Source organism: Pongo abelii, chromosome 6 (assembly GCF_028885655.2).
Source record: "Pongo abelii isolate AG06213 chromosome 6, NHGRI_mPonAbe1-v2.0_pri, whole genome shotgun sequence".
Lineage (NCBI taxonomy): Eukaryota > Metazoa > Chordata > Mammalia > Primates > Hominidae > Pongo > Pongo abelii.
In genome coordinates this window covers 85,283,849-85,303,704 of record NC_071991.2, presented here as the reverse complement: position 1 = coordinate 85,303,704, position 19,856 = coordinate 85,283,849, and the positions used below count along the sequence as shown (strand labels likewise).

The following is a 19,856-nucleotide window of genomic DNA, read 5'->3' as shown; positions in this document are numbered from 1 at the left end:
TTGGACCAGTTAAATAAGAATTTAGGGGATAGGTCCCAGTCATTCGCACTTTCTTCTTTTTCTTTTTTTTAATCAGTATTTTAAAATATTCCTTAGATGATTCCTGTGTCCAGCCAAGCACCACTAAGTGAGACAGTAACCTTCTAGCAGGTGAATTGAACTCATTTTTAAAAAACCCCTAAGAGCTGATTTGTGTGTGTGTGTGTTGCTTCCTGTATAAACCTTTGCAATGTTGAAAACTCTACATAGTATTTTGGAAACACCCTCTCCTTCAATCCGTCACCTGCAGCCAAGCAGCTGATTAAATATTGAAGCTGCTTTCTGAAGCCCTGGCAGCTTTTCATTTTCTCAGTCTAGTGGCTCCCCCTGCTGTCTTTACCAGGTAGAGCTCACTGCTCTACAGAACCTCACTACAGATTCTGCTGCTCCGCAAAACACAACCCAGAATCATAGTATTTTAAGGAAGATTTTCTAATCCCACATCAAGCCTGTATGTCACTGCCAAAAATGAACATTCAGAATACTCTAATCTCTTACACAGTGGTAGTTTAGGTAAGGCCTAGGGAATGATGGAAGAAAGGAACTATATATATGTAAATAGATAAACTCACAGCTGTATACACACACACACACACACACACACACACACTCTGATAGCTTATCCTGCTACCAGAAAATATTCTGTTAGCCATGTGATTGTGCAGGTTCCCTGCAAAATAATTAGCATCGACACTATAGAAAGTGGGGAAGGAAAGCTTTCATGACTAACTTCTCTGCCTTCCTTCATCTAATTATACCCTTCCTTATCAACCCACTTCTCCTTGTCTACCCTCTAAGCTGTAATTGCAGCCACATGAAAACAAAACTAAATATATGGGCATCTGTGTGACCTCATCTTGTCACCCAAACTCTATTGTATATTACCTCAGGATTAAACTAGTGCACTGTGTCTATGGAGGCAGAATTTGATCCTTATTTTGTCTGAATGCAAAATGAATGCAAAATGCAACTCTTGATTCTGCCTAAACCTCATAAAAGTGCTGATTCCATTTTACACAGCTTTTATCACTAGAATGCCCTTCTTTGCTGTATATTAATATCTTTACCCATTGGTCCTTGTTGTCATGTGGCCCCACATAAGTCAGTCTCCCATTCACAATGTAGCACTTAATCTATTCAAAGTGATATCCCAAACCATTTTTTTCTCAACAGCATTACCAGTCAGCCCAATGGGACATGGGGCACACCCCTCCCCCAACCCCCAACCTTGCTGAATACACTCCACAGAAGACTATTTATTTTTGTCCCTTGTCACATGTAGCATCTGGTACTGGCACAGCAATCCAGATGTGTTCTGACTTAGTATATCATATGATTAAATGATTACATCTGTATTAATTGTTTATTGCTGCATAACAACATTAACAAAAATGTAGTGACTAAGGCACATTTATCATCTCTCAGTTTCTGTGGGTTGGAATTGCTGGCATGACTTACCTAGGCCCTCTGCTTCATGGTCTTAAAAGGCTGTAATCAAGCTATCAGCTGGGGCAGCAGTCTGACCTGAGGGTCGGCTGGAGCTTATGTGGTTCTTGGCAACACTCGGTTTCTTGCAGGCTGTGGAACTAAAGACTCAGGTTCTTGCTGGCTGTTGGCTGAAGCCACCCCCAGTTCCTTGCCTTCAGGCCTTCCCAACATGGCTGCTCGCTTCCTCAAAGCCAGCAAGGGAGCAAGTCCTCTAGCACAATGGCTGTTATCATTGTACACAATATACAGTTGACCTGTGAACAACACAGCTTTGGAATTCGCAAGTCCACTTAGATGTGGATTTTTTTCAATAAAAGTTACACCAAATGTGCCTGTCTCTCCTGCCTCCCCTTCTGTCACCTCCAGGTCTTCCACATCTGTCACCCATGAGCTAGCAGGACCAAGCCCTCTTCCTCCTCCTCAACCTACTCAACATGAAGATAAAGATGAAGACCTTTATGTTTCACTGCCACTTAATAAATAGTAACTATATTTTTCTTCCTCTTAATTTTCCTACTACTGTTTTTTCTAGCTTACTTTATTGTAAGGATATAGTATATAATAAGTATAACATATATATAGTTGGTAAGACTTCTGTTCAACAGTAGGCTCTTAGTAGTTAAGTTTTGGGAGAGCCAAGAGTTATATGGGAATTTTTGACTCTGCATGGGGTTGGTACCCCAACCCCTGCATTGTTCAAGGGCCAGTTGTAATCTCAGAAGTGACATCTCATCACTTTTGCCATATTCTGTTGGTTAGAACTTGCTGCTCCCACCCACACTCAAGGAGAAGGTTGTGAACACCAGGAGGTGGGAATCACAGGGGCGAGCTTAGAGTCAACCCTCCTAATCTCTTTTGACTTCTAGTAGGTGGTCTTATAGAAGTTTTTATTCAGCTAAAAACCACAAGTCTTTTTTTATGCAGCTTGCTGCATGCCAGCTGTTCCCATCTTGAACAATCAGTTAATAGAATCTAAGTACTGGACTTTATGTTTATAGCTATCACATTTTCCTGGTGTTAGGTTCAGCCAGTTGTTCATGCCTGATTAAATATTTTTGAATCCTGGTTCAGCCATCAGAATACTACATATCCCTTCTATTTCATGTCATCTGAAAAATGTAAGACATCCCTTCTGTCTTCCTTCAAGTCACTGATAAAAATCCTGAAGATGATACCTAACATTATACAGAGTATACATGTACACCTACATCACATGTCCTATAGACATACACGTATGTATGTGTGTGTGTGTGTGTGTGTGTGTGTGCACGCGTGTGTGTTGAATGTGAGGGAGAGAGAGAATGAAAAAAACCTTGTTCTGATACTCAAAACCTCCTTCTAGGGTCTGGTCCGGTGGATATGAATTGTTTAACAACATCTGAGCCACACTTCTCAGCCAGCTTCTCCTGGAAGCAGATAGTACACCTCTTCAAAGCATGGTCTCTCTAGTCACACCAACCTGATATAGGATTCCAGCTCCCCCACTTTCTAGCTGTACAACCTTGAACAACCAGTTTGTCAGTAAACTGGTTATAAACCTGATATTGCACACATGATATCAATAAAGGATAGCTTATTTTCTTGATGCCTGGCTAAAATCGACATATGCTGGAGGAGCAAAGGTTACTGCCCAGACGCTCTTCTCTGAATTCAGGATGTTGACAAGTTTTGTTTGACCCATCTCATTTAGTTTTTGTTTTAAGTTTGAATTAAGTAATTTTTCGTAGAAATTTGAATTAGGTCATAGGATTAAGGTACTTTCACAGGAAATCCAGGTATCATCCAGTTCCCTTAGTGAAATGAAAGATACAGCAATACTTGGGGCCTGCACTGTGCATGGCAGCCTCCGGCGGAAGCTGAGCAGTCGCTGCTCTCTGTGGACAGGACCTTGTCACATTCAGTCCTGCCTTCTTTCTCCCTGGCCCTCTCCCTCAGTCACCTGCCTGACTGCTTCTAGAAGAATTTTAATTTGCATTACCATTCTGCTCCAGGAAGGTAGAGTAAGGTAGGAGGAAAAGCAGAAATCTTGAAGCTGAAGATGACTCTCTTCTACTTTTTAAAAAGGTTAGTTTAACATGACTTTTATTTAGTGAAGTCATGATAATTTGTCATTTACAAGGATCCTTCAGGTCTATATAGTTAATTAAACAAATATTTAAGGAGTGCCTACTTTATGTACTTTGATAAACAAAAGGAATATAAAGTAAACAAAAATTTTAAAAAAGACATGACCTCTTTACTTATTACACTTAGAGTCCAATGAAAGAAATAGACGTTTATCAAATTTTCACAGAAATAAATGTAAAGTTTCAACTGTGACAATTTTTACTAAGAAGGCTACAGTGCTATAATGGTATATTATGGTGATTCTGCCCCAATATGCAGGGGCTTGTCCTGAGAAAAGGATGTTTCAACTCAGAGATGAAAAATGAATCAGGAACTAATCAGGTGGAATGGGCACAGATGTCCAGGCTTTGGAAATACATGTGTAAAGGCCCTGTATCCACACCCAAATCTCATCTTGAATTGTAACTCCCACAATTCCCACGTGTCATGGGAGGAACCCAGTGGGAGGTGATTGAATTATGGGGGTGGGTCTTTCCTGAGCTTTTCTCGTAATAGTGAATGAGTCTCATGACATCTGATGGTTTAAAAAATGGGAGTTTCCCTACACAAGCTCTCTCTTTGCCGGCCACCATCCATATAAGATGTGACTTGCTCCTCCTTGCCTTCCGCCATGATTGTGAGGCCTCCCCAGCCATGTGGAACTGTAAGTCCATTAAACCTCTTTTTCTTCCCAGTCTTGGGTATGTATTTATTAGCAGCATGAAAATGGACTAATACAGGGGTGTTCCCAGAAGACAACACCAGATCACTTAGAGTTGGCACACACACATGCATACCTCTGTATCTTTACACACACTCTCTTCTGTCTGGAGTGTCCTTCTACTCATTTGCTTGACAAGCACCTAGTCACTTTTGAAGTCTCAGTTTTAAGGCTTCATTTTCTTCAAGCTGTCCCTTCGCCTCTTTTCCTGGGCCCCCACTGCACTCATTACACCCCTCATTGAGCAGCCTTGTCATGCTGACTTTCTGTTTCACATGCTTGTCTCTTTTTGTCTCTCTCTCCGGACTGAGCAACTCCAAGGCAGACACTTTTTTAAAAAATCTTTTATCTTCTACACATAGGAAAGGGGTGGTCATGTTGTCATCACTCCGTACATTTCTGTTTATTACATGGATGGGAAAACATAATTAACAGTTGAACAACATGTATATAGTATAAAATGAAAAAGATATATAAGGATGGCCAGTGAAAAGTGTGGGCCACTTCCACCTCTGATTTCCAGCCACCCATTCCCCTTTCCAGAGACCACTGCTGTTACTAGTTTTTTGGTTTTTAGGGATATCCTTTGCCTACTCTAGAAGTTATCTACACAGAGGAAATGAATATTTGATTCAAGTATGCAATTCGCATTTTTTAAGATTTCCATGCCGAAATTTGCTCTCTTTGGTCATTTCCATCTGTCCTTGGCCACTCTTATAATCTCCTCTTACTTGCATCTTTCCCCTTCCCCTTAATGTACTCCATCCTTTCAACCTCTGCTTTTTCTATCACTATGTCCTCCTCTTAAAAAATTTCCTTCTTGGCTGGGTGTGGTGGCTCACGCCTGTAGTCCTAGAACTTTGGGAGGCTGAGGCAGGTGGATCACTTGAGCCCAGGAGTACAAACCTGGGCAACACAGTGGGACCCTATCTCTACAAAAAATAAAACATTTAGTAGAATAGGGTGGAGTGTGCCTGTCATCCCAGCTACTCAAGAGGCTGAGATGGGAGGATCACTTGAGCCTGGGAGATTGAGGCTGCAGTGAGCCATGGTCACACCACTGTTCAGCCTGGACAACAGAATGAAATCCTATCTTGAAAAATAAAATAATTCCTTTTCACCATCACCCATGAGGCCACTGGATCCTGAAACCTTTCTCCTCGCCTTCCACCTGCCCTGTCTGCAGCACATTCGTTGTGCTGTCGGGGGCAGTGCAAGCTCCACGTGGCTCCTCTGCGTCTCCACCTGATCATCGTTTTTCCAGGTGGAGAGTCCACAGTCAGGATCAGAATTAGGAGGTTCTGCTTTCTCTCTCTGGCTCTTCTGGGAACTTCATACCATCTGTTCCAGAGCAGGGTGTATAATATTGCAGCTGAGTTCTGCTGAGCCACTTCACAGGTTTCTTTTAGGACTTCTCACTAAGGAGCTAGAAAAAAATCTTCCAGATCCAAAAGTAGTACAGCTGTGAAGCAATCATTATTTTAGAGATGTTATATGTGTGGACTTTCAGAGTTGCAGCTTAAAAATCTTCAGTTATTAGGTTGTTCTCCAGTCCCTTAGAATCCACAGCTGAGTCCATTTAAAATCCTCATCGCCACTGTAGTACTGCCCCTAAAACTTAAAGTCTTGAAGTGGGAATCTGGTGCTTTCCATATCACTTCATTAGGACACACTTGTGTGAGCTGGTTTTATTTGTGTCCCATAGGCCAGAATTCCTCTGCGCTGTAGTCTCTGTTAGAGACCTCTCGGTCCCCTTGACCCAGGAAGAACCGTTAGCAGGTCTTGTTCTACTTAAATCACAGGTGTTCAGGGAAAAGCCCACGGACTCCTGTTTAGCAGCTCTGAGGCCTGTGCAAAAGCAAAGACTAGAAAGTGAGAGAATTGGTGGAACTAGTGATAGTTTAGAAAGATAAGTAAATATTCCTGACAAACACTAGTTTGTCAGAGTTACTCTGAGCTCTAGAAGTTTAGAATTTGCTTTTCTCCTATTATTTGGAGTAGATATTTTCACGAGGCCCTCTTTTTCTCAGTATCTTCTCTGCCTGACAGAGGCTGACATAACGGGCAGAACCTGGGCCACACCTGCCAGGGCAGAGGCACACCTGGAGGAGTGAGTATGGGGCCATCATGATCTCTTAGTTCCTCCAGGTCAGAGGTGTAGACCTTCACTGATAAGATGAGCTTGTCCTTTATTATTATTTTTTTTTAACAGATGTTAAATAGTCTAAGAAATCACAGAAAAGACTTCTGGCAACTGTATATTTCTGAACAGAGGGACGTGAGACCATTTTGTAGCTTGCATTTTGGCATTTGCTGTTTGTTACCATATGTGTGCTGAAGAGTTCCAAATGTTTTTCTCCCTCTGAAATTCCTCTCCCAAGATTCAGACCTGTATTTCCAACTGCCCAATCTTGACCTGCAGGCATTTCTAACGTTTAATAGATCCAGAACGAAACTCATTGCCCTCAGCCCCCAAACTTGCTTTATCTCTGGCATTCTTGATTTCAGCTAATAACTTCTTCCCTGTATAAGTGGATTTTAAACAGCAGAATATTTTCATGCGCGTCCGTGTGAAGAGACCACCAAACAGGCTTTGTGTGAGCAACATGGCTGTTTATTTCACCTGGGTGCAGGCGGGCTGAGTCCGAAAAGAGAGTCAGCGAAGGGAGATAAGGGTGGGGCCGTTTTATAGGATTTGGGTAGGTAAAGGAAAATTACAGTCAAAGGGGGTTTGTTCTCTGGCGGGCAGGAGTGGGAGTCACAAGGTGCTCAGTGGGGGAGCTTTTTGAGCCAGGATGAGCCAGGAAAAGGACTTTCACAAGGTAATGTCATCAGTTAAGGCAAGGACCGGCCATTTACACTTCTTTTGTGGTGGAATGTCATCAGTTAAGGTGGGGCAGGGCATATTCACTTCTTTTGTGATTCTTCAGTTACTTCAGGCCATCTGGGCATATACGTGCAAGTCACAGGGGATGCAATGGCTTGGCTTGGGCTCAGAGGCCTGACATTCCTGCCTTCTTATATTAATAAGAAAAATAAAACAAAATAGCGTTGAAGTGTTGGGGCGGCGAAAATTTTTGGGGGGTGGTATGGAGAGAGAATGGGCTATGTTTCTCAGGGCTGCTTCAAGCGGGATTGGGGCGGCATAGGAACCTAGAGTGAGAGAGATTAAGCTGAAGGGAGGTCTTGTGGTAAGGGGTGATATTGTGGGGATGTTAGAAGAAATATTTGTCGTATAGAATGATTGGTGATGGCCTGGATACGGTTTTGGATGAATTGAGAAACTAAATGGAATAACAGAAGGAGAAAAACAGGTATAAAAGGTCTAAGAATTGGGACGACTCAGGATATCTGATTAGAGAATGCCTAAGGAGATTCAGCATAGTCCCGCCAGCAAAGATTATTTATTTACTTCAAGAGTTAAGAGTGGCAGTTTGGGGATAGCACCAGGAGATATCAGCTGTGATGGCTTGGAAAAACGGTGTAAACCGGCAGTGTAAACAAGAGCAGGGCATGTATGAGTAGTTGAGAACGGTGAATAGGAGTATGACTAGACAGAAGATAGTAGGGATGACAAGTTTTTTTGGGGGGCACAGTCTAAGTTGGTCTGGTGTCTGGAATGAGACTGGGGCCTAATAAAAAGGAGCGTCTATACAGGAGCTTAAATGGGCTGTACCCTGTGGCATTCCGAGGACAGGCCTGAATTCTGAGAAGGGAAAGTGGTAAAAGTATTGTCCAGTCCTTTTTAAGTTGGTGGCTGAGCTTGGTGAGGTGTGTTTTTGAAAGACCTTTAGTCCATTCTACTTTTCTTGAAGACGGAAGACCGTAAGGGATATAAAGGTTTCACTGAATACTAACAGCCTGAAAAACTGCTTGGCCGATTTGACTAATAAAGGCTGGTCTGTTATCAGACTGTATAGAGGTGGGAAGGCTAAACTTGAGGAATTATGTCTGACAGGAGGGAAGAAATGACTGCGGCGGCCTTCTCAGACCCTGTAGGAAAGGCCTCTACCTATCCAGTGAAAGTATCTACCTAGACTAAGAGGTATTTTAGTTATCTGACTCAGGGCATGTTGAGTAAAGCTAATTTGCCAGTCCTGGGTGGGGCAAATTCTCGAGCTTGAAGTGTAGGGAAGGGAGGGGGCCTGAATAATCCCTGAGGAGTAGTAGAATAGCAGATGGAACACTGAGAAGTTATTTCCTTGAGGATAGATTTCCACGATGGAAAGGAAATGAGAGGTTCTAAGAGGCGGGCTAGTGGCTTGTACTATAGCATAACCTGCCTTTGCTGGTGTGTGGCAATTAGGCCTGGTGGAACTGCCATCAATAAATCAAGCGTGATCAGGGTGAGGAACAGGAAAGAAGGAAATCTGGGGAAATGGGGTAAATGTCAGGTGGATCAGAGAGATACAGTCCTGGGGGTCAGGTGTGGTATCAGAAATAATGTGGGAGGCCGGATTGAAGTCTGGGCCAGGAACAACGGTAATTGTGGGAGATTCAACAAAGAGTGAGTATAGCTGAAGGAGCCGGGGAGCAGAAAGTATATGTGTCAGGTTGAGGAAGAAAATAGATTTTGGAAATTATGAGAGCTGTAGAGAGTGAGTTGAGCATAGTTTGTGATTTTGAGGGCCTCTAAAAGTATTAGGGCAGCAGCAGTGGCTGCACAGAGACATGATGGCCAGCCTAAAACAGTAAGGTCAAGTTGTTTGGACAGAAAGGCTACAGGGTGCGGTCCTGGCTCTGGTGTAAGAATTCTGACCACACTAACCATGCCTAGGAAGGAAAGGAGTTGTTGTTTTGTAAGGGATTGAGGTTTGGGAGATTAATCGGACATGATCAGCAGGGAGAGCACGTGTGTTTTTATGAGAATTATGCTGAGATAGGTAACAGATGAGGATGAAATTTGGGCTTGACTGAAGTAATGGGGGCTGTCTGTGAAGCCTTGCGGCAGTACAGCCCAGGTAATTTGCTGAGCCTGATGGGTGTCAGGGTCAGTCCAAGTGAAAGCGAAGAGAGGCTGGGATGATGGGTGCAAAGGAATAGTAAAGAAAGCATGTTTGAGATCTAGAACAGAATAATGGATTGTGGAGGGAGGTATTGAGGATAGGAGAGTATATGGGTTTGGCACCATAGGGTGAATAGGCAAAACAATTTGGTTGATAAGGCATAGATCCTGAACTAACTTGTAAGGCTTGTCTGGTTTTAGGACAGGTAAAATGGGGGAATTGTAAGGAGAGTTTATAGACTTTAAAAGGCCATGCTGTAGCAGGCGAGTGATAACAGGCTTTAATCTTTTTAAAGCGTGCTGCGGGATGGGATATTGGCGTTGAGTGGGGTAAGGGTGATTAGGTTTTAATGAGATGGTAAGGGGTGCATGATCGGTCGCCAAGGAGGGAGTAGAGGTATCTTATACTTGTGGGTTAAGGTGGGGGGATACAAAAGGAGGACGCAAAGGAGGCTTTGGATTGGGAAGAAGGGCGGCAATGAGATACAGCTGTAGTCCAGGAATAGTCAGGGAAGCAGATAATTTAGTTAAGGTGTCTCAGCCTAATAAGGGAACTGGGCAGGTGGGGATAACTAAAAAGGAGTGCTTAAAAGAGTATTGTCTAAGTTGGCACCAGAGTTGGGGAGTTTTAAGAGGTTTAGAAGCCTGGCTGTCAATACCCACAACAGTTATGGAGGCAAGGGAAACAGGCCCTTGAAAAGAAGGTGATGTGGAGTGGGTAGCCTCCGTATTGATTAAGAAGGGGACGGGCTTACCTTCCACTGTGAGAGTTACCCGAAGCTCGGCATCCGTGATGGTCTAGGGGGCTTCTGAGGCGATCAGGCAGTGTCAGTCTTCAGCCGCTAAGCCAAGAAGATCTGGGAAGGAGTCAGTCAGAGAGCCTTGGGCCAGAGTTCCAGGGGCTCTGGGAGTGGCTGCCAGGTGAGTTGAACAGTCCGATTTTCAGTGGGGTCTCACACAGATGGGACACGGCTTAGGAGGAATCCTGGGCTGCGGGCATTCCTTGGCCCAGTGGCCAGATTTCCGGCACGTGTAGCAAGCTCCTGTGGGAGGAGGTTCTGGAGGAATGCCTAGCTGCTGCTGTTCAGGCGTTTGGAAGTTCTTGTGTGCTGGAGATGTGGCTGGAGTTTGTCTCACAGTGGAGGCAAGGAATTGCAACTTTTTCTGTTATTGTACACCTTGAAGGCGAGGTTAATTAAATCCTGTTGTGGGGTTTGAGGGCCGGAATTTAATTTTTGGAGTTTTATTTAATGTTGGGAGCAGATTGGGTCATAAAATGTATTTTGAGAATAAGACGGCCTTTTGACCTTTTAGGGTCTAGGGCTATAAAGTGTCTCAGGGTTGCTGCCAAACGAGTCATGAACTGGGCTGGATTTTTATATTTGATGAAAAAGCCTAAACGCTATCTGATTTGGGATAAAGAAAAAGGAGCATTAACCTTGACTATGCCTTTAGCTCCAGCCACCTTTTTAAGAGTAAATTGCTGGGCAGGAGGGGGAGGGCTAGTCACGGAACGAAACTGTAAGCCGGACCAGGTGTGAGGAGGGGAGGTGATAAAAAGATTATAGGGTGGAGGAGCAGAGGCTGAGGAAGAATTGGGACCTAGCTCGGCCTGGCGAGGAGCAGCCTGGGAGGAAGGGAGAGGTCAGATGGGTCTGTAGAAAAGGAAGATTAGAAAGACTCAGTGACGCTTGGGATTGGTACTGAGGGGACAGGCAGGAGGGAAAGAAGGAAGATTTGGGACGAGTTGCACTGGGCACAGAGACTAGGAAGGGACTGATGTGTGAAAGAATGCCTGGACGTCAGGCACCTCAGACCCTTTGCCTATTTTACGACAAGAATTATTTAGATCTTGCAGGATGGAAAAATTCAAAGTGCCATTTTCTGGCTATTTGGAACTACTGTCGAGTTCGTATTGGGGTCAAGTGGCATTGCAGAAGAAAATAAGGCATTTAGGTTTTAGGTCGGGTGTCAGTTGAAGAGGTTTGAAGTTTTTGAGAACACAGGTCAAGGGAGTAGAAGGGGGAATGGAGGGTGGAAGGTTGCCCATAGTGAAGGAAGCAAGCCTAGAGAAAAGAGAGAGTAGAGACACGGAGGGAAGGGGTTCGGGGGTTCTTACCTTCCAGAAAAGTGGGAAAAGGGGTTGGGGTGCAGAGATAAGAGGTCAGGGTGTGGAAATAAGGGATAGGGCACAGAAATAAGGGGTCGGGGCATGGAAATAAGGGGTTGGGGCATGGAAATAAGGGGTTGGGGCACAGAGATATAAGAGGTTGGGGCACGGAAATAAGGGATTGGGGCACAGAGATACGAGGTTGGGGCATGGAAATAAGGGATTGGGGCGCAGAGATAAGAGGTTGGGGCATAGAGATAAGAGGTTGGGGCACAGAAATAAGGGATTGGGGGTTCTTGTCCCCTAGAAAAGTGGGACTTGCCGCTAAGGGTGAAGGAGAAGGGGTTGAGGGGTACGTGCCCCTCCCCCAGAAAAGCAGAGAAGGGGTAGAGACAAGGAGAGAAGGGGTTGGGGTACTTGCCCCTTCCCCAGAAAAGTGGGACTTGCCACTAAGGGTGAAGGACCAAGGCAGGCGTCCCTGCGTGGTCTGACACCCTTGAAATGTGGGTGTATAATCAGAGAGGCATCCCTGCAATGATCAAACACCAAGGGAAGGCTGCCTTCCCAGTCCATGACCGGTGCCGGAGTTTTGGGTCCACAGATAAAACGTCTCTCCTTTGTCTCTACCAGAAAATGAAAGGAATTGAAATTAAGAGAAGGGAGAGATTGAAGTGTGGCACCAAGATTGAAAGGAGAAAGAGGTTGAGGGATAGTGAGGGAGGTTGGAGAAGAGAGTAAAAAGAGGCCGCTTACTGGATTTGAAATTGGTGAGATGTTTCTTGGGCTGGTCGGTCTGAGGACCTGAGGTCATAGGTGGATCTTTCTCACGGAGCAAAGAGCAGGAGGACAGGGGATCTCCCAAGGGAGGTCCCCCGATCCGAGTCACTGCACCAAATTTCACTTGCGTCCATGTGAAGAGACCACCAAACAGGCTTTGTGTCAGCAACATGGCCGTTTATTTCACCTGGGTGCAGGCAGGCTGAGTCTGAAAAGAGAGTCAGCAAAGGGAGATAAGGGTGGGGCCGTTTAATAGGATTTGGGTAGGTAATGGAAAATTACAGTCAAAGGGGGTTGTTCTCTGGTGGGCAGGGGTGGATCTCACAAAGTACATTCTCAAGGGTGGGGAGAATTACAAAGAACCTTCTTAAGGTTGGGGGAGACTACAAAGTACCTTCTTAAGGGTGGGGGAGATTACAAAGTACATTGATCAGTTAGGGTGGGGCAAGAACAAATCACAATGGTGGAATGTCATCAGTTAAGGCTGTTTTTACTTCTTTTGTGGATCTTCAGTTACTTTAGGCCATCTGGATGTATACGTGCAAGTCACAGGGGATGCGATGGCCTGGCCTGGACTCGGAGGCCTGACAATTTTTTCCAAAACGGCTTTTACAGGAAGCAAAATTAATTTTTAATTATTCTTTTCCTTTGCCCACTTTGCCTTTTCTGTGTAAATGGTTCAGGGATGTAAACAGGACAGTTTGAGGTCTGGAATCTCAGTAGTTAAGCCTATAATTGAAAAAGAAAAGTCTAATGTATTTGTTTCTTTCCTGGTAATTTTTATGATATGACCATAATATTTCATAATCACTTTGAAACAGAACACTGGATATGGATGAAGATAATGCCTACAAAAAAGTTTTGCTAACGCAAGCATTGTAGAAACAGAGGCAGCCAGGAAAACAATTGTACTTTATTAGGAGCAAGAGAACAGGGCTCAGATTCTGGCTGGACTTTTCATTGTTTATAAAACTTCCATAGGGTCTGTTTTCACATGTGACAGATTGGCTGTGTTCAAATTGTGCTTTTGAGCTGACATTTTCTCCCTTTTGTTGCTAAAGTTTAGTACTGTTGAACTCCTTTGTCCTTGATGCAAATTTTAGTGAGAACAAAGTGGAGCATTTCCAGATTAGCTGTATGTGCTGCCTGCAAACTTGTCTCCTCTTGAAATAATGGTTGGAATTATTGAAAAGAAAGGGAGAAATGCCTTTTGCAGACACTTATCATAATCGTTTATGTCAGACAATGCTTTTGTCTCTTTTCTCATGTTACAACTCTTCCAGCCCTCTTGCCTGCCTCTTTCCCCCTCGTCATCCAGCCCATCAGTAATGTGACCTAGTTTGTGTAGATCTATCTATTGATGTTAGTATTAATTAGTGCTGGAAAAAGTAACCAAGTATGAGTCTTAAAAGAATTTTTATTTTCTCATTTGTTGATGCTGGATTCATGTTTCAGCCAGGAACATAAATACATGTATTTAATCCTGATTCACCAGAGTAGGAAGCAGGGAGTTTGGCACTTACTGTGTATGTGCCACTCTTTGACATCACTGCCATGTCACCCACTAGTAAATAAATGCGTGAACAATTTGAGCCTTGTATTACCTTATTGCCTAGTAGTGCCTACAAATCCTCAGATAAAGTGAATATGCTTCATTTCCTCTGTTGACAGAGTCAAACTCTGTAAAATATTTGAAGAGATTTATTCTGAGCCAAATATGAGTGACCAATGGCCCATGACACAGCCCTCAGGAGATCTTGAGAACATGTGCCCAAGGTTGTCAGGCTGCAGCTGGGTTTTATGCATTTTAGCGAGACATAGGACATCAATCAATACATGTAAGATGTATATTGGTTCAGTCCAGAAAGGCAGGACAACTGGACGTGGGAGCTTCTAGGTCATAGGTGGATTCAAGGATTTTCTGATTGGCAATTGCTTGAAAAAGTTATTACCTAAAGACCTGGAATCAATAGAAAGGAATGTCTGAGTTACCAAAAGGGGTTGCTAAAAGGGTGGAGACCAAGGCTTTATCATGCAGATGAAGCCTCCAGGTAGCAGGCTTCAGAGACAATAGAATGTAAATGTTTCTTACATTTACAGACTTACAAAGTCTGTCCTGTCAGTCTTAAGGCCTGTGTTGATGTTTCTGCTGGTCAGCTGTGCCTGAATTCCAAAAAGGAGGCGGATATAATGAGGCATGTCCAGCTCCCCTTCCCCATCATGGCCTGAACTGGTTTTTCAGGTTAACTTGAGAATGCCTTTCGCTGAGAGGAGGGGTCCATTCAGATGGTTGAAGGGCTTATAATTTTATTTTTGGTTTACACCTCTCATAATATCTAGTGGTCCTTCTCCTCTGCTGTTTTCCAGCTTTATCTCTTGCCCTTTCTAACCTGTTTGTCTATCCATTTATCCAATATAATTGGAATGACACCATCTGGCACTCCCTTGAACATAGAGTCCCTGTGGAAAAAGTGGGCAGTCTAAATTTTCCCACATGGCTGGAGCCTCCCTGATCTGAACAGACCCAGTTTTCTGTGGGTTCTTTGAGTAATATCTAATACTGACATAGTGCTATGTGCCAGGTAGCGTTCTCCACACAATTGAGGTAGATGCCGTTAACACCCTCCAGTTTACAGATGAGGAAATTGGAGCTCAGTGGGGTTATTTCTCGGCCCAAGCTTACATGGCTGGTAAACAGGGGAGCAAGGATTTGAACTCAAGGTGTCTTCAGAGCCTGGCCTCTTAACCCTGAATCTCCCCTTTCTAGGTTCTTAACCCTGAAACTCTGCTCTCAGTCAGTGATTTGCTGTGATCATTGAGTGTAAGAGCCATGGATCATGCAACAGAATATTCCAATTGAATGTGCCCAGTTACATGTGAGCTGGAATTGCCCATGAATTCCTTTCCCCAGATCAAACATTGTAGTGATAGAAAAATCAGATGGAGAAAGAAGGTAGACATATGGATAGAAAAAGGAAAACATGTAGAAGGAACAGTACTTTGGCAAAAGGAAACTATAAATCATGTAATTACAGATTTTAACTGTAATGAGAGAATTTGAGCATTCTAAGCTGTCGACCCTGCCTCTTTGAAACATTATGATGCTCAGACAGAGGATGTGGAGTAGAAATGGAAGAATTGTTGGAACTGTTAAATGATGAGACGTGTGATACTGGAGTGAAAGACAAAAGCTCATGAAAGAATCATGAGGGACACATACAAACTTCATTCAGCAGCATGAAGATGACAGCTCATTGTTTGATTCCTTAGCCTACTTATTAAGTTTGGACTTGATAAAATATAGCAGATTTAACTTGTCTTACCACATTCAGCTGTATTTGTTATAACACAGAGGTTCATCTTGGGTGGCTCTTTAGCTGGGTTTGTTTTTACTGAAATAAAATTTCTGGCACACGATAATGGAAAAAAAAATACCAGAGTTTCATAATATGTAGTGTACTATTTTTCTACATTTGAGAATTTTGAGTGCTTTGGAAATAATAAGGCTGTTTCCACAATTTCCTGCTCTCCACTAGGTTCTTGGAACGCCAAATGAGGACACATGGCCTGGAGTTCATTCTTTACCACATTTTAAGCCAGGTATGTTTCATTAATTACAGATGACTAGGTGCTTCCTGTATGCAAAAGGTGAGTATATAAATGTTCCCTCTCAAGCAATATACCATCTTGAAAAATTCTGGTTACTTTTGCCATTGTGTACTTTGTCTATTAATGGAATTGTCCTTTTGTTTTCACAAATTATTTGTCTGTGAAGACAGAGTTAAAGACATCCCTGATGATTTTCACCATATATACTTTATTTTATTTGACTAGTTGATCTTGCAGTAACCATTAATTTCATCGTCAGTTAGACTAGCATCCATGTCTGTAAAAACAAAATTTAAATTGGGGTGCTGTAATCCATCTGTGTCACTTCTTGTAGTAAGTGACCAGGAAAAGTATTAAGTTGTAAAAAGGAAAAATCGTATTTTTATTTTTTTACAAAACTAGTAAATATATGGTCTATAATTTGAGTTTAAACATGTAAGATGTTCTGAATGTTCTATTGTACAGCATTCATTATGTTTTCATGTAAAATATTTAAACCTAAACACTGAAAAATCTGAAAGAAATATGAACTTTTAAAATAAGTTGTCCTTTTTTTTCACCAATAGGTGGCAGGCGTGAAACTTTGTTTTAATAATTACACTTAACAGATGAATCTCAAACATGGTCTGATTTTTATAAGAGAAGGGAAAGGTGTGGAATTAAAAATTTAATAAAATCAGTGGAATGAATTATTGTAAAATGATTCTCTTGTTGGTTGTTGTGTTTTTTTTTCTTTTCTCAGTTATAAAACATGGCTTACAAAATGCAGACCCACCATTAAATTACTGAAAGGGATTTTATAGAAGCTCTAATAGTCTATTATCCTGTGAGGGAAAAAAGCTATGAATAATATCTGTTAGAGGAGCCAAGTATATTATTTTGCTTCTCTTCCCCTCTTTTGGGGAACCATCAGGAATAAATTATCAGTTCCAAAGAATGACTGAGTTGGGAAACTATTTTTACACTTAATATTTTTCTTCTGAAAGTGTGCAGTGTGTTCAGAATTCTTTTATCTTCTTCAACTGCCCTAAAGACTCTTTGTACTTTTACTGGAAATTCTAAATGACTTCTATGTTCTGAAAGACTATAGAAACCTAACAATTTTAGATGGACTGACTTTCTTTTTTAAGCAACTAAGAGGCGTCCTCCAACTGATCCACGTGTTCTTAATGGAGTGAAGAACACAGTTCTTTATAAACGATCCAATTGTGGGCTCTTAAAGAAGGTTAACTTCCGTGTGTTAGGACCTAAAATTTTAAGTCCTAGGCAAATGAAACAAGAGACTTTAAAAAGATTTGAAATGAATAAAGTTAGATGAAAAAAGGAACAATTAAGATGAAATCATTTGGCCTGCGTAGTTTCTGGATTAGAAAACATGGAGTAATTTTTGTGTTTTGGTGGGAATAGAATTTATCTTCATCAACAACATACAAAAGCATTTATTAGTTGTATTTTGGAAAGTACTAGGATGTGGTACCCATTAAGCTAACAGATTTTGAACTTCATGACACCAGGGACTGTTCATTGTACGTATGTGGTGTTCAATAAATGTTTGTTGCACTTGATCGTATTGAATGTTAAAACAGACATTATGTATATGACTCCTCTGATGGGCATATACAAACTAGAATATTTATGTTTAAGTTATTAACATTATGTGTAAGCCCCACAACAGACACATAATGCATAGAAGGTAATGGGGAAACAGAAAAATAACATATGAAGATGGTGGAAAGCATGGGTGGTGATGAGCAAGAAGGTTATTCCAGGCAAAGCTCAGGGCTGTGAACCATAGCACATAAGTGTTTCCTGAGTTTGCTTGAGAGGAGTCAAGAGGAGACACAACAATAGACTGAGTCAAAGGAAACAAATTTCCAAGTCCTTCCAAGCAGCACTTAACCAGACCATCCAGGGGAGCCCCAGTCCCTGACCTCATAGATCTCATAGTCCTGGGGAAGAAAATATACAAGCCCAAAAAGGAAAATATCGGTGCTAGGGTCCATCTGTCCCAACTCCACTCTCCAGCTCCTTGATTTACCCCGAAGTGTGCCCTAGAGAGTCTGGAAAAGGTAATCTGAGACATAAGGACAAACTTTGCTTAATTTTCTAGTAGATAATAAATTTAAGCAATTAAAAATATCAAGCAATAGGAAGAAGGAGCGTAGTGTAGAGCCGCCTCCCCTCTGCCAACTTACCCTGAACCACTGACCCCACCACAGGCCCCCAGTATATTCTTATGTTTCTTTCCTTTATGTAAATGTAAGAAATTAATATTAATTTTTACTTTTCTCATATTAAACACAATTCCTCGTCCTATTTTTCTCATTAATGCATCTCATTGATCTTCTCATGTCACTGCAAGGAGGAGGCCAATGTGGTGTCCCTCTTGTCTCATAGAGCACCATTGTTTTCTGGATTTAACCCATTCCCTAATTAGGGACAGTTGGGTTGTTTCCAGTGCTTTGCTATTATAAATATTAATGCATTGAGTAACCTTGTGCCTATACATACACATTGCATATATGCAAATATATCTGAAGGATAAATTAGGAGAAATAAGGATAAAGAGCCAACAAGTATAGACAATTGTAATTTTGACCACTTTCATCAAACTGTTGTCCAAAGGGGTAGTATCTGTTGTCTCTGTTGCCAGAATGCAGGAGAATACTTCTTCCCACAGCTGCTTCTCCTCTCTATGCTATGTGACCAAACTTTTGGATTTTGCCAGTTAGATGACAAAAGGAATTTCAGTAAAGTTTTAATTTGCATGTGTCTTGTGATGAAGTTGAGCATCTTTTGATATGTTTCAAGATCATTTGTATTTCCTTTTCTCTGAATTCTTTTTATCTTTTGGCCAATTTACAGTTGAGTTGTATTTTTTTAAACCTATTTCTAGAAGTTCTTTATATTTTATTTTATTATTTTATTTTTAGCGATGCTGCCCAGGTGAGACTACAGTGGTACGATTACAACTCACTGCAGCCTCAACCTTCCAGGTTCAAGCGATCCTCCCTGCTCAGCCTCTCAGGTAGCTGGGACTAACTATAGGTGATGTCACTAATGTCTGGCTTTTTTTTAAAAATATTTTGTAGAGATAGGGGTCTTGCTATGTTGCCAGGGATGGTCTTGAACTCTGGGCTCAAGCAATCCTCCCACCTCTGCCTCCCAAAGTGCTGGGATTACAGACGTGAGCTGCCATGCCTGGCTGAGTTATTTATATTTAAGAGAAATTATCCCTTTGTCCATGAAAAACTTTTGCTTCTTTGAGATTTGAAAAATGATCCTTTCTAATTTTTAAGCAATTTTGAAAATAATCCTTGTCTTATGCTCTCTTGTCTTCCTTGACTTGCCTAACTGAATAAGTTTTGCCTTGAGAAGAAAAGCCCATGGTGTTTTTAGAATAGTGGAGTTATGATTTAAAAACAAAAATAGAGACAAAGTCTTGTTATTTTGGCCAGGCCAGTCTTGAACTCTTGGTCTCAAGTGATTCTCCCACCTCAGCCTCCTAAAGTGCTGGGATTACAGGTATGAACCACTGTGCCTGACCACAATTTTTTTAAAGACCAATTTCTGTTATAGGTGTATGTACAAATTCATATATGTGTATCTGTGTAAGAAAAACTAGTTTGAGTTTTCAAGTGTATTGCTTTATGGCTATGATCTAGGCCATGAATAAATCTCTTGGTTTTAACATATGCTAACCTAATTTCCTAGTAGTTATTTTTTAAATAACTTACTTTTTTAGTTAATGTCTATGAAATAAGTTAAATACACTTATTATTTCAGCAATATTTCCTGAGCACCACTTGTATGTCTAGGGACTGGAGATGTTGCATTGAACCAAAAGCAAATGATCCTTACAGGGAGAAACATATAGTAAGTGAAATATATCGTATATTGAGTGGTGATAAGTACTATGGAAGAAAATAGAGCAAGAAACTGGTTCAGGAAGTTCTGGGAAAGGGGGTGATTTACAGTTTAAATAGGGTGATCAAGGAAGG

The 19,856-nt window shown here is 41.9% G+C and overlaps 1 protein-coding gene across 11 annotated transcripts in view; it reads left to right on the top strand.

The window, feature by feature from the left end:
• The window catches only part of CDK14 (cyclin dependent kinase 14), a 592,876-nt gene that overhangs the window by 423,544 nt on the left and 149,476 nt on the right, over window positions 1-19,856 (top strand). For all 11 annotated transcript variants that reach the window (XR_010140627.1, NM_001133044.1, XM_009243031.4 and 8 more), the window contains 1 exon segment: window positions 15,783-15,846. Coding sequence is in view for 10 of the 11 variants with exons in the window: in NM_001133044.1 (NP_001126516.1) it covers window positions 15,783-15,846 (64 nt within the window). In the remaining variant the exon portion in view is untranslated.